The sequence below is a fragment of the Rhipicephalus sanguineus genome, chromosome 4 (genome assembly GCF_013339695.2).
Source record: "Rhipicephalus sanguineus isolate Rsan-2018 chromosome 4, BIME_Rsan_1.4, whole genome shotgun sequence".
Taxonomy (NCBI): Eukaryota; Metazoa; Arthropoda; class Arachnida; order Ixodida; family Ixodidae; genus Rhipicephalus; species Rhipicephalus sanguineus.
The window spans coordinates 146,604,407-146,618,270 of NC_051179.1; the positions used below are offsets into that span (position 1 = coordinate 146,604,407).

General features: G+C 49.1%; 1 protein-coding gene across 1 annotated transcript in view; it reads left to right on the plus strand.

The window, feature by feature from the left end:
* The window catches only part of LOC119391696 (uncharacterized oxidoreductase TM_0325-like), a 65,966-nt gene extending 52,421 nt beyond the window's left edge, over positions 1-13,545 (plus strand). The window contains exon 7 of the mRNA XM_037659356.1: positions 13,345-13,545. Coding sequence (XP_037515284.1) covers positions 13,345-13,545 — 201 coding nt within the window. The remainder of the gene's footprint in view (positions 1-13,344) is intronic.
* The last annotated feature ends 319 nt before the right edge of the window (positions 13,546-13,864 follow it).

Genomic DNA, 13,864 nt, shown 5'->3' on the forward strand with positions numbered 1-13,864 from the left:
GGGTGTAATCTTGCGTGGCACGTGTGTTTCTGTATATATATATATTTGTTTTTTCAAATAAAATATTTCAGTTGAAGATCAGCGCTTGTCCCGTCCTTCTCTTGTGTACCTTGTCAATTTCGTGCGCTGTGCAAAAGATGGATAAGTTCCAACTCGGCCGCCTATCAATCCTAAGAGAGTACAGGAATCACAGTAATTGTATTAGTTCTGTGGTCTGGTAATTTAGTAATCATAAGCGAGTGACTTCAGGTGAATTAAAATACTGATTACTTTCGCAATTAGCTTTGACTAAGACATAGTATGACCCTTTCCCTTGTCATATGAAATTCACCAAACAATGTAAGAAAAATCTATAGCACAGGTTACTCAGTGTGCCAGACCTCATGCAACGAATCGAGGAAGGCAGGCCCACAGAAAAGCCGCGTAGCATCCGGACTCAAAGCCTGGAATAACGTCGCCGTTAGGCCACGGCGGTTGAATTTCCAGGCAAGGGGATCGACGACGGCTCCGCGATTTGATGACAGCTCAGCAACGAGGGTCCATTTAATTCACTCTGCAATGCCTAAACTGCTGCATGCGGGTGCCGTCTGGGCGCCGTCGTCGTGCAGGGGACGTTTTAGCAAGTGCAGCAGCCACGCGACGACGAAACTAATACGATAGTGCAGATGTCCTGCAAGCCTTCTTCTATGTTCGAATGTCTCGCACGTTCGAACCGTTGTGATTCGCGCAATTAGGCGCCACTCCAGCTGTTTGGCATTTGCAACCATCTCCACTAGCATAAGAAGTTCAATGAAGGTCTTGCTGGACGCTGTTAAAAGAGACACGAATGCGGTCGGCTTTGTCGTCTGCTGCGGTTCCAGCCATCCTTTGCGGCGCGGACTCGGCACGACGTCACCTAAAGGCCCAGGGAATTCGTGAAATAGTCTTGCACGACAGCTCCACGTTTTCGAAATGAATACAGAGGTGAACCCCAGGGTTGTCAGGTTTGGCTACTTTGCGCCAATTTAGCTACTTTCTTAGGCCGGTGGCGGCAGAAAAATATGAATGAATGAATGAACGAACGAACGAACGAATGAATGAATGAATGAATGTTCTTTATTGCGCACATTATCTTATACAAATTTCGCACAAACTGTATGGTCCCACAGCAAAAGAGTAGTGCGGGTCTCATTTAGTAATATACATGACAGAAACTATAATAATTATACCGGAAGTAAACAGACGTAGGAAATGAAAAATAACATCATGCAAGAAATAACGTTTGGCTGTTAGCAGGGGTCAAGTGAAATGGAATAAACATAGGGAAAAAGAAAGAACATGACTTGTAGTAAACACAAGAAAAGTTGGGTGAAACTGGTGCACACATCTGCAAAAGTAAACTTGCAGAAACAAGTATGCATAATAGTTCCCTTCAACAGGTTAAAAAAGAGAACAAGGATATTACAACACTTTGCAAAGAAAACGCAAAAACATAAAGAACAAATTATGCACAAACTTAAAAAAATCTAAACCCAAAATACCAGTCAACTGAAGAAGCAGAGAAAACTGCATCAAAATAATAATTTTCCAGTGATCCCGACAACTTCTAGGCGTTCTATATCTCATGCGGTATGCCATTTCAAACTTTCACTCCTGCATATTTTTTGCTACAGGCGTTATCGTCGGTGGTATAATAAACTAATTAAAAGTTAGCTTCCTTCTTAGGCGTCGGGCGGTACAAGTAATAAAATCGTAAATGGTCAGTTGTTGCTTAAAACACTGTTAATACATTTAGCTAATCTTAGCTCCCGCACGAAAAGAAAAAGTAAGCTTTTCAACCTAGAAAACAACAGAAACTGGGTTCCTAGTATCGCGAGAAAGTTATCGTACGTGTAGTTCATTATTGCAGCCGTCGCACTGGCTGAAGCTAAGAGCTATACGCCAGATCCGCATGATTCTACTCAGTACAAAATGTGGGAGTTTAAAAAAAGTAAAATACTAAAATGCGCCGAATTGGCGCGTCAAAATATTCGCGAGCTTGCAAGAGGACAATATCATGGCTACTTTCTCGTTCCCTCAATTTGAACAAAATTATTATTTCGTGACATCGCAGCCGCTAGCGTACCACTATGCAGTGTAAAAAAATTGGCGACTAAGCCCTGTTTCCGGCCCCCAAAATGGAATTATGCACTAGACCCTTTTCATAATCCGCAAGTTTGCTTCCCTGCACAGCTTATTCGCCCATTGAATCGCGGCACCTGCCGTGCTTCAAGTGGAGACGGGATCCTAGTTGCACGTGCTGCTTGTCTATTATGTGTGTTTATGTCAAGAGAGCCGAGTCCGCATTTTCTAGGTCATAGCGGAAGGAAACTGCGCAGATCCGGCGGGGTTGATGTAACTCTTCCGAACTTTTGGCAAATCAAAGTCGACGAGAGAGACCGAGAGAAGATTGCCTTCCTAACACCAGACAGCCTCTTCGAGTTCAAGGTCATGCCCTCCGGTCTTTGCTCGGCACCTGAGACTTTCCAACGCGTTTTGGATAGAGTACTGGCAGGCGTCAAGTGGCAAACTTCCCTCGTGTACTTGGACGACGTCGTCGTGTTTGCCTGAACCTTCCACGAGCACCTCCGCCGCCTTGAGTCTGTACTTAAAGCAATCAAAACCTCCGGACTCAGCCTGAAGCCAGAAAAGCGCTGCTTAGCGTACAAGCAGCTCTTTTTCTTCGGCCACGTGATTAGCAAATCTGGAGTTCATCCCAACCGACGCAAAACAGCTGCCATCGCTGCCTTCCCGCCGCCCACCGACAAGGCCGTATGCTGATTTCTGAGCTTGTGCGCCTACTACAGGCGTTTCGTCAAAGGAGTTTTACGAATCGACGAGCCGCTGGCGCACCTCACGAAAACCGACGTGCAATTTAAGAGGGGATTGGCACAAGTCAAGGAATTTTAAGAACTGAAACGACGCTTGCAGACGCCGCCGATACTTGCGCACTTCGACGAATGCGCCGACACGGAAATCCACACCGACGCAAGTAGCGTAGGTCTAGAAGCCGTCCTAGTGCAGAGGACTGACGGAGTAGAAAGGGTTGTCAGTTATGGTAGACGGTGGCTAAGGCGGAAGCCAACTGTTCCACAAAAGAAAAGGAGTGCCTTTCCATCATCTGGGCTACATCAAAGTTTCGCCCCAATCATTACGGCAGGCCTTTCAAAGGTATGAGCGACCACCGCGCCTGGTGTTGGCTAGCTAACTTGAAAGACCCTTCAGCTCGCCTCGCACGGTGGAGTCTGCGACTTTAGGAATTCGACATTACCGTCGTTTACAAGTCCGGACGAAAGCACTCCGACGCCGACTGCCTGTCCCGCACCCCCGTTGACTCACCGCCACATGACGACCAGGATGGTGACTACTTCTTGGGAATCTTAAGTGCTGATGACTTCGATGACCAACAGCGAACCGACCCGAAACACAAGGGTCTTGTGGAATACCTCGAGGGCAAGGCCGCTGTTGGACTCCGGGCCAACTACCTCTTTGTAGTACTTTGAGCATTACGTCCAGAAGTTCTGGAAGCTATACACGACGACCCGACGGCTGAACACCTCGGTGTTTCCCGTACGCTCGCGGGAATACAAGAAAAATACTATTGGCCTCGCCTCACTTCCAACGTCACCCACTACGTGAAGACTTGCCGACACTGTCAGCGACGAAGACACCGCTGAAAAAGCCAGCTGGACTTATTCAGCCGATCGAGCCACCTCGCCGGCCGTTCCATCAAATCGACATGGATTTACTGGGGCCGTTCCCGACGTTGAATTCCGGAAAGAAATGGATCGTCGTAGGTACCGACAACCTGACCCGCTACGCGGAGACAAGGGCCCTGCCCAAAGTCAGTGCCGCCAAGGTAGCCAAGTTCTTCGTTGAACTTGGCTGTATCGTAACAAGATCACCTTCGTAACTAAGGCGATCGATCTTTGGACACAGGCAGACCAGCCACCGCCGGACCACCGCCTACCACCCACAGACCAATGGCCTCACCGAGCGCCTAAATAAGACCATCGCCGACATGCTGGCCATGTACGTCGATCTCGAACACAAGACGTGCGATGCGATCCTTCCATGCGTGTCCGTGGCATACAACACGGCCGTTCAAGAAACAACCCAGATGACGCCATACAAGTTGATATACGGAAGGAACCCGGCAACGACTCTCGATGCCATGCAACCCAACGTCACCGGCGAAGAAAACCTCGACGTCACTATTTACCTATAACGTGCCGAAGAAGCGCGACAGCTCGCCCGCCAACGCATCAAGAATCAGCAGATGACCGACAGCCACCGTTACAGTCTTCGACGACGCTTCGTGGAATACCAGCACGGCGACCATGTTTGGGTCTGGACGCCAATACGCCCCCGTGGACTCAGTCAAAAACTTCTTCGGCGTTACTTCGGGCCATACAAGGTGCTTCGACGTCTCGGCGCTTTAGACTACGAGATCATCCCGGACGTCGTTACGAACTCCTAGCGACGCCGCGCACGACCTGAAGTCGTCCGTGTCGTGCGCCTTAAGCCGTTTTTTACGCGTTAGCGAACCTGTGGGGTCTACTTATTGCTTTGCTATTGTAAATTATTTGTGTATGCACTTGTCTTTTCTCTGTTCTATGTTGTGTCACAAGGATCGGGGCGATGCTTTTTCAGAGGGGGGCAATGCCATGCGCGCTTCATTGCTATGTTTGTGTAACTGGTCCGTTGCACGTGTGATCGCTTTCTTGCGCGAGCCGCGCCAGAATTTCTATGAACATTCAGACGGTAGTAGACAATTTTATCAAGATTGCGCCCATGACGCGAACAGTCAAGTATATTCTGGAACTAACGCGGCCACCGCCGACAAGGCTCGATTGTTCGATGCCGAATGTATAAAATGCTGGCGCGCCTTGCGCGGTTCAGTTTATCCACGGCCAGCGCTCTGTTCGCCGCCATCAGTGTGCAGTTTGTATTGCTATAGTTCGACTTTCCCTTGCCCGGCCACAAGTGCGCCCCAAAAAATTACACCATCTCCTACTAAAGGGAACCATCAGGGGAGGGGAAGCTGCATTGGGGTGCACACCAGTTTTCCGTTTATGTTCACTCGGCGTTTCGGTTAGTGTGTGCGGTTTGTATTTAGTCTTTGTGTTATCATTACATAGCGAGCCCTGCGCTGCTGCTGCTCCGCGACGACCTCGATCTCGGCAGAGGTTGGAGTGCTGCTGCAGCTGGCGCCGACGTTGATGTTACAACTCATCTGAACGGGAGCGAAGCGAGAATGACGGAAGCCAACCGAGCGTACGCACTTATATACACATGTAATGGGGGAAGGAGAGGCTAGTGTGGCTTACAGGCAGCATTTGGCTGCGGCGCGGCTGCATCACGTGGGAGAACAGGCTGCTCCGCGGCTGCAGCGCGGGGGAGAAGAGGAGAGAAGGCGACCGAACACCTGCGTAAAGGAGGAGAGTGGGAGAGAGAGTAGGCGCATGCGCAGTGGAGCGCGGACGCCACCGGGTCAAGCTCGCTGATAACATGCTTCGCATGTAATAGTTTCATCTTGGACACACCGACTGCTGCCTTCGTCGACGTCACAACTCCAAAACAATATTCTCGTACACTGTAGCGTTGTTGGCGACCAAGGCTTCAGCGGCCACGGCAAACTTGCTTTGTTTTCGATTTACTCAGCGCATGCGAATTATAATCGCGTTCAAACGACCAGGGTCAAAGCAGCGACAAGCAGTCGCTTCGTTTTCCTCGCGTGCCTTCACAACTGCGTCGTCGCCACCATTGATATTGCATAACCGGGCCAGGTTTATTCCATAGAGTTTCCTAAAGTACCTAGGGAGGAGTCTGGAGCTGTGATCGTTCAGCCACCATGGGAATGATCGGTAGTACAGAGATTTGCCTAGTCTTCGTGTTTGCGGGCTTCGAACGCACTTGTGGCTTTGTTTATTGTTGTGTTTTGTTTTTTTTTCGGATAAAAAAATGGATCGTTGTGAACTTCGTGACCACACTTGAATTGGTGAGCCTAAAAAGGTTAAAGTGGTGAAGTTGAACTGCTGACTTTTGCTGAACTTCGTTTTGCGACAAAGCGGATGCAGGCGACGTGGAGCCAAACGGAGCCGTTTGGCTCCGTTTAGACAAATCCGTGTATTACCCATCATTCCCATGCTGGCTGAAGCGCCATGCGCTGCAGCTCCCATAGACACTAGCGCTAGAGTTCCCTCTAGTAAGTATTGTAGGAAGCTCTATAGTTCATTCAGCAGCAAATGCGGTACTCAGCAGTTTCTTTTCTACTCTGGACGGAGGACGCGCGCGTGCGTTCAGAAGTGAGTGGACACAATGATCGTGTCTTTAGCGTCATGGAAGCTGTTAAAGATAAGGAGCATCAGCCGCGCTCCGAATGCTGGCATAAAACTCACTTGCTACATTGGCATGACGAACAAATGTTCATCTGCGCGAGCTGCCCCTCAGCAAGTGCTCGTAATGCAAAGGATAGGTGGTTAGCCTCTGTCACACGTCAATTCCGGCTTCGTGTTCTGAGCGAACGACTGTTATTAACGGAGGATATACCCGTGATCAACCACAAACCGTTGACCAAGCAACCTACATGGCGCGTCAGGGACATAAATGCACAAGTACACCTTTTTGCTCGTCTTTTGGAAAAAATTGGGGGACCCTTAAGCTTCGCCTTTAAGAGTTGAATGCGATAGCGAAATCCGGCCCCTAGTGCGCACTTCAACCACTAAGTGCACACTTATTAATGTGTATTGTTACACACACACGCACACAGACACACACACGCGCGCGCGCGAATGGTACAGGTTTTTGATATAAAGCAAGAGTCGCATGACCTCCAAGATACACGCCGCGCGCCCGCCATCTCGGAGGCCATGAAGATTCGAGACATATTTCTCACAATGCCTCACGGATGGCAGCACATTATCTAGCGTTTGCTGTTTGCTTGATCAGCGCCTCATCTAGAAAGCCGGCGTTGGCTTGATACGCTTTCCACTAGATGGACATAGTTGTCCATTTTTAGAGCTCTCTGAAAGTTCGTGTGTTTAGCGGCGATGGCTGCACTACTCCGGCCTCTTTCGACGTAGTTTCACGGCCTCGCCAATGCGCCTACAAATCGCCGAATGGGCTCGTTTTCGTCGTGACACCTGCTGAACAAAATGCGGTAAGGAGACTTGTTCCACTAAATGGCATTTATCTAGTGTTTTTTTTTTTTCTGAAGCTGCTGCAAGTAATATCGTGGCTTTGTGGTAGGACACCTGCTTGCCGCGCGAACGGCCCGGGTTCGATCCTCAATGGGACCAAAGATATTATTTTCATTTTATTTGCTTCTTTCTCGATTTTTCGGTCACGGACGATTTTTCGCTCACAACCAGCGGTGCCGACACCGTCGTCGTCGTCGACGCCGACACCGGAATTTCTGTGACACGAGCTCTCTAACGCTATCGCGTTAAAATGAGCATGCGCGACGCTAACTTTGTCTCCCTCATTTTTTGCATTATGTGATATTCTTGTGTTTCGCACGCCAAAAAATTACCTGGTTTTGTGATTTCGTACGCCCATTTCATGTAATAAATTCAATTTACAGTGCGCCGCTGTAGATTCTCCTTTTGCCCGTTTCTGCGCTGCACTACTCATCATTGATAGAACACAAACGAATCAAAGCAGCAACCCTCCTAAGCAATACAGAGCCACAACGAAAACTCGCAAGAGAAAAACGAACGATATACCCCAGCGCTAGGTTCAACCTCACGCGTTCTACCCCTTCCACTGTAACGTCAGAAATGTCAGCATTGCGCAGAAGGCACAAATTTTCACTGCATGAGCACAAATTTTCACTGCATGAGAATGGTGATCGATTGTATTTGGCCTAGATACGAAGGTGTACAGTCGCGATCGCAAGTTTGGAGACCATGCGATCGCGTGGCAGTGTGCATGCGCGCGCCATCTAACGGCTCGTTGCCTGCAGTGGAGAGTCTCGCAGTGCGCATGCGCGGCCACTCTACTCACTGGCCTGCTCGCTCGCTTGCTGCACGAAGGCTCGCGGGCCGATTATCGGAATCTGTGGCTGCCGCCACCAGTAGTGCTTTATCACGAAGCAGCGGCGCGGCAGTCTGGAACTCCTTGGTTCGATCTCGGTGCTGTTTCCAAACAACATAAAATTGAAAGGTTTTCGGCGCAGATCGTTATCGCTGGCAGAATATCAAGATCGAAAGAGCACGAGCCGTTCACTCGACTATGCTCATCATATCATCGCGTCTCCCTATAGTGGCGAACAAATACGCTCTTTGAAAAGTCTCCAAGAGCGAAAGGTATTCACTGCATTTCACGTCTTGCCGGTTAGCCTTCTGCAAGAATGCCGCCACGAGTGCCGGTCGAAGAAAGAAAGCGAATAGCAGTTATTTCTCGAGGGCCTACCACAGCGCCAGATCTGCAATGTGTTAAGGAGGTCTCGGAGGGCGCGTATATAACAAATATAAAGTACTCGCTTTTACAAGCGTCGCGAAATGTTGCCTTCTCGGCAGACGTCTCAACTCCCGTTGCTAGGAGACACTGCCAGTTATCGCGAAAGGGCCGAGTTTGGGCCGTGGCTGCTGTGCCGTCAGCATTACTGGCGGAAGCGATCGCTAATTCCGATAATCGGCCCGCGCGCCGGCGTGCAGCAAGCGAGCAAGCAGGCCTTCGAGATAGAATGGCCGCGCATGCGTACTGCGAGACTCTCGACTGCAGGCAACGAGCTGTTAGATGGCGCGCGCATGCACACTGCCACGCGATTGCGTGATCTCGAAACTTATGATCGCTACTGTACAACGAATCAAATGAAGTCTTTGTGTTTCAGACTTTAAGCTTCGACACTGCAAGCTCTGAGGCCCGCATAGAAGACGTTTTTGCAAGACTGCCTCACACTGTCGCCATCAATACACTCTAGTGATTGTTGTAAAACGTTGCCCAAAATTGGTCTAATATATGGCTTTTCCCGTTTCAGAAAACGCTCCTTATGGTGTACGTGTTAACACGATCAGGTAAGAGCGATGTGCTGTCCGCCATTGAATTCGCGTATACAACGCTGTAGTGGTTCAAGGCATCGATAATGAGAACAAGAAGGAAACAAACATAAATATAACAAGAATGTTCCCCATAAAGCGCACTGTGCTAATCGGCGTCAAGGCTAGTACTTCGTTGGTAACTTGCTGAGAAGCGTCCTCAAGGCTATAAAGTGTCATTAGCAGGATAAGAATATATGTATAAGCTGAGCAACGGGAAATACAGAACTATTGCACTACTGAGCGGGAAAGTGTAGGTCTCGTTTGGGCTACCGCAATATTCGTTCGCAATAGTCATCCGCTCGCAATGGTCACAGACGTACATACATGCACTCTGCTGGCTACGAACACCTGTACTCTACAGGGATACTTGCCCGTTGGGCATTATGATTAGAGGAGTACATCTTGTCGGTATTACACGTTCTCTGTAGTCCAAAAATCTGGCAAGTTGCTTTAGAAACGTCGCTTTTCTACAGCGCACCGCCACCCGTGCAGGCACGTGCCCCTCAGGATGCCTGAAGCACCTAGAGGAGTGGTATTTCCCCGGCATGTAATGGCTTGTAAGCATGGAGCTGCACAATTCAATGTTCTTCACTTCACGAAAGGAAACTGGAAAACCGACAAAGTTGACCATTTCCAGGAGTGAGGTTGCAGTGAAAGGGTTACAAAAGCGAAAAGTTTGATCGGGCAGAACCATTTTGCTTATAGAAAAAGAACGCTAAGAAATCAGTGATATTCGAATGAAGTTGCATGAAATTCCAGCGAAAAAAAGCGTACACAATTTCCTCCTGCAGGCAGCCTATGATTTCGTGATGATTTCCGTTTTGGGCCAGACCTCACATTGCTCTGGAGGATATGTGAGATTTTAGGGAGAATGAGAAACAAAGTGACAAGCCCATTTACTATTTTTTTTCTATGCAGCCCTGGGTATATCAAAACGTTCTTTGCGCGGGGGCCTGGCGTCAGCGCAGAGGGATACCTGGAGGTACGCACTTGAAGTGGTATTCTATGACAAAGAGATGAAAAATTTGTAAACACTGGCTCTCGCTGGAGCCGATAGTTTCGACAAGCGGACTTGTCTTCTACCAGAAGGCAAGACCCCTTTCCTTTCCTGTCAAGGCAATTGAAGGCCAGCTCGCGCACACGCTGCCCAGCCTAGCCATTTTCAAAGCCTCCATAATTTCTTGATAGGAAAAAAATTGATTATCTCTGTGATGATTGTACGCAAAATGTGCATGGGTTACTTGATGATACTGACTGTTTGTTTATGTTATCTTTTGTTCATCATTGTCCCTTATTTCTATCGTTTTGCACTGCGCAAGCTAGCATATTGTAAGTCAGCGCTGTTTGTACTTCCTTTTCGTTTGCGCTCCGTCCTTTGCGCTGTTATCTTTCCGTTACTTCGCACCAACACGCCCAAGCATCCACTTTATCTTTATGTAAAATACCTGAGTACTTGCTGTACATTGCAGGTGCAAAGGAGAGCCTACGGCCAGTGTGTTCTGGTGCGCTTTTTTATTACCCATGCTGAAAACACCCAGAAAAAGTTAAGGCATAAGTTAGAGCTGCCCATCTCTTCGTTTGCTTTTCCGGCCGGAACGGGTCTCGCAATGGCTAATTTTTAGGCCAGTTGGCCGCCCTCCGCTTCACTAACGGCCGACTGAGAACCAAGAAGGTGCACAGCTGCCGCGACCGTAGTAGAGGCGTCGTCTCATATTAGCCAGATCGCGTCTGCTTGCTGTCTGAATCATCACTTTACCGGGGTAACGCAGCCACGAGCACCTTCAAGAGTTTGAGCGCGTGACATATCGACCATTTGCTAACCAACTCCTCGGTGCACACCTGGATACCGCGTTGAGCCACTCTGCCATCGACAAACTTCCTCACTGGCCCTTACTATTGCTCCTACTGCTTGAGGTTATGATAAAGCAGTGGAAGAGTGAGTTAAATAGACTATCGCTAGCTAGCCTGGCGCCGTGCCTTCTTGCCGCTACAACCAGCCAATTAAAACATCTAGGATGCCGCGGGACCATTTTCCATAGAGATTTATTTCATGTGTATTATTTATGAGGTCCACGAAAATGAAGGTGGACGAAAGAACAACCACTCGCTCTTGGAATATAAATAAACACATCCTCCGCCTTAGGTATACGGCCCACAACAGATCGAGCTACGGCAGCGCTGCATCCCTGCCCCTTTTTTGCGTACTTGTTTTTAAGCATGTGTAACGTCTGCATTGTTCGCCAGCGCAGCTGACAGCCATGGTACCGCATGTGGTGTGTCCTTGTTGCCTGGTGGCCTAAAGTACTGCTTCACATTTACGAGGTGGCGGTTAACGAACGAAACACGGCTTATGATGGTTAGCGCAAACGGAACACGGACGGAGAGAAGAAAACGACGACACAAGCGCTAAATAGCTTGCTAAACAAAATCCTCAAGTTGCTGTAGCCAGGACCGTCGCTACGAAATGAAGCAAAAGAAGTTCATCCATTCAGAGGCCCTGATGATCAAAGAATGAAGCGCGCCCTGAGAGCAAGGAGCTGGTTGCAACTTCTCGATGTCGCGATGAGTGGGTGAACAAAAAAAAACGGACTCTGAAAGCACGCGCAGAAAACAGTAATCACATGAGGGATTGTCTCCCAAGCTACGCGACTCCGGGTAAACGCAGTATACTCCACGTCTGGTCAATAGGAGTTGAAATAGTAAACTTTTTTTTTGTTCAGCTCGTGACTTCTTTTCACTTCGACCAGAGTCCTTCAATGCTTTTCTGGTCACGAAACTTCTCCCGTAACGCTATGGGGAAAGGTTCCTATGTCGCTGCAACTGCCGCGCGGCGGCGCTAGGTGCGCGCGGAGGGCATTCCGGCCTTCGGATACAAAACAGATCGGATACAAAACAGTTAGCTGCCAGCATTACTTCGAATAAAACTACAATTTGTTGCTATCGCTTTCATTGCTTCGCCCTTGCGGTGAAACTGTGACTTTTTTTGAATGCGGCCGTGTGAAAATCCAGCGGCGTAGATGCTTGACAGTAAATAGCGTGATCGGCGCTGGCTCAACTCTCAACTCGCAACTGCAGTTTGCGAGTTGGTGGGTTTGTAAGGCTTGCGCTCTGTCACAAGTTTAAGTAAATATCCAGTGCCTCAAAGATGCTCTCGCGCCCCATTACCTGAAATAAGGAACCGCGCTGGAACAACATATGCAGGTATAATTGCTGCGTCGGCACGATTGGATCCATCGCAGCCTTCAAATTTTCAAAAAAATTACATCATCTCCCGCTAAAGGGGACCATGAGGCGATGCGAAGCCGGAGCACTTGCACGATCGCGTTCCGTTCGCGTTCGCTGGGCATGCTACCGACCTCGCGTCGTGGAAAGCAAAGAGGAACACTACGCGCGTAGTGTCTTCCCTCTAGCCTGGCCGTTAATTCTCACAGAGTGCGGGGAACGTCGACAGGCGCGTGAGAGGGAGGCAGCGTAGGAGAGAAGAGAGAGGAGGAGCTGAAGCGCATGCGCTGGCCCTCATCGCGGCGCTGCGCAGGAGAGAATTTCAGCATGTCGAGCCCGCATTTCAGAGGAGCCAACCGAGACAAGCGCTGGACTGAACGCACGAACCGCTCTACTATTTGAAGGAGAGGAGACTAGAGGAGAAGAGTAGCTTATGTGCCGTGAGAGCAGAAGCGAGAACGCAGGACAAGCGCAACCAGGTCCTGGTAGTGAAGTGGAGAGAGTAACGCGCAGATATAGAGAGGGAAGCAGGAGAGTCGCGCATGCGTAGTTTGAGTGCGGACAACAATGCTGCGTGCGGATAACCACGCCGCGTTACATACCCCCGAGCAAGAGATACTTCGCATCTGAAATGCACGAATGTAAGTTTTTCACACACGTATGAAACCACATTGTATTTCGGGTGAAGCATGAGTGATAGTTATGATTGTGAAGTATTAGTGGTGAAATATTTGTGGTAGGAACATTGAGGTTTGGTGCAAGATAAACCCTTGCCTCGAACCGGCACAAATCCATCCGAGCGCAGCGCCCGCGCACGGGTGGCCGCGCGTTGAAAGTGGCGACTCTAGCGGCACCTGCTGGTCCTGCATAAAACTGCGGCCGGAGTTTCGTGACCAGAAAAGCGTTGAAGGATACAGCTTCGAAATCAAAATCTCTTAGTACTCTGACTGCATTTCATTATCCGTAACGTATGATCTGCATTTAAGGATTGCCTAAAGCGCTCAGTGAAAACACACGCGAATGACGGAGTTCCATGCTTTTCTTGTATCTTTCCTGTCAGGGCCTGGCGACATATTCAAACGATAAACACGCCCTTGGACGAATTGGCACACCGGAGGAAGTTGCCCGCTCCATCGCCTTCCTGGCATCTGACGACGCAGCGTTTGTCACGGGGATCACGATGCCCGTCGACGGCGGACTGCTCCTTCTATCCAGCATCTCGAATGCCCCCAAAATCCTGGATGCTCAGAAGGCTGCTTGAGATGGGTAGAACGTGGCCTTCTGTGGCGTTGCCCATATAACCAGGCTCCTCGGAAGGGTGAAAGTAAGGTCCCGGCAACCCTGAAAACGTTTGGTGTCTCTGAGTGAAATAATTTTCTTGATTCACGCTCTTCAAAATCGCCGGTTCACATGGCTTTTGCCCCATGTAACTAAACAGAGGGGTCTATACCATACCGTTTTGCATTGGGCGAACACTTACTGCTGCAAAAAATTATTTATAGCAGTAACGCCCGATTTAGTTAAATAAACGACGCACGCTGAATGTTGCTCCATCTTTCACATTTTACGCATGAAGGCAA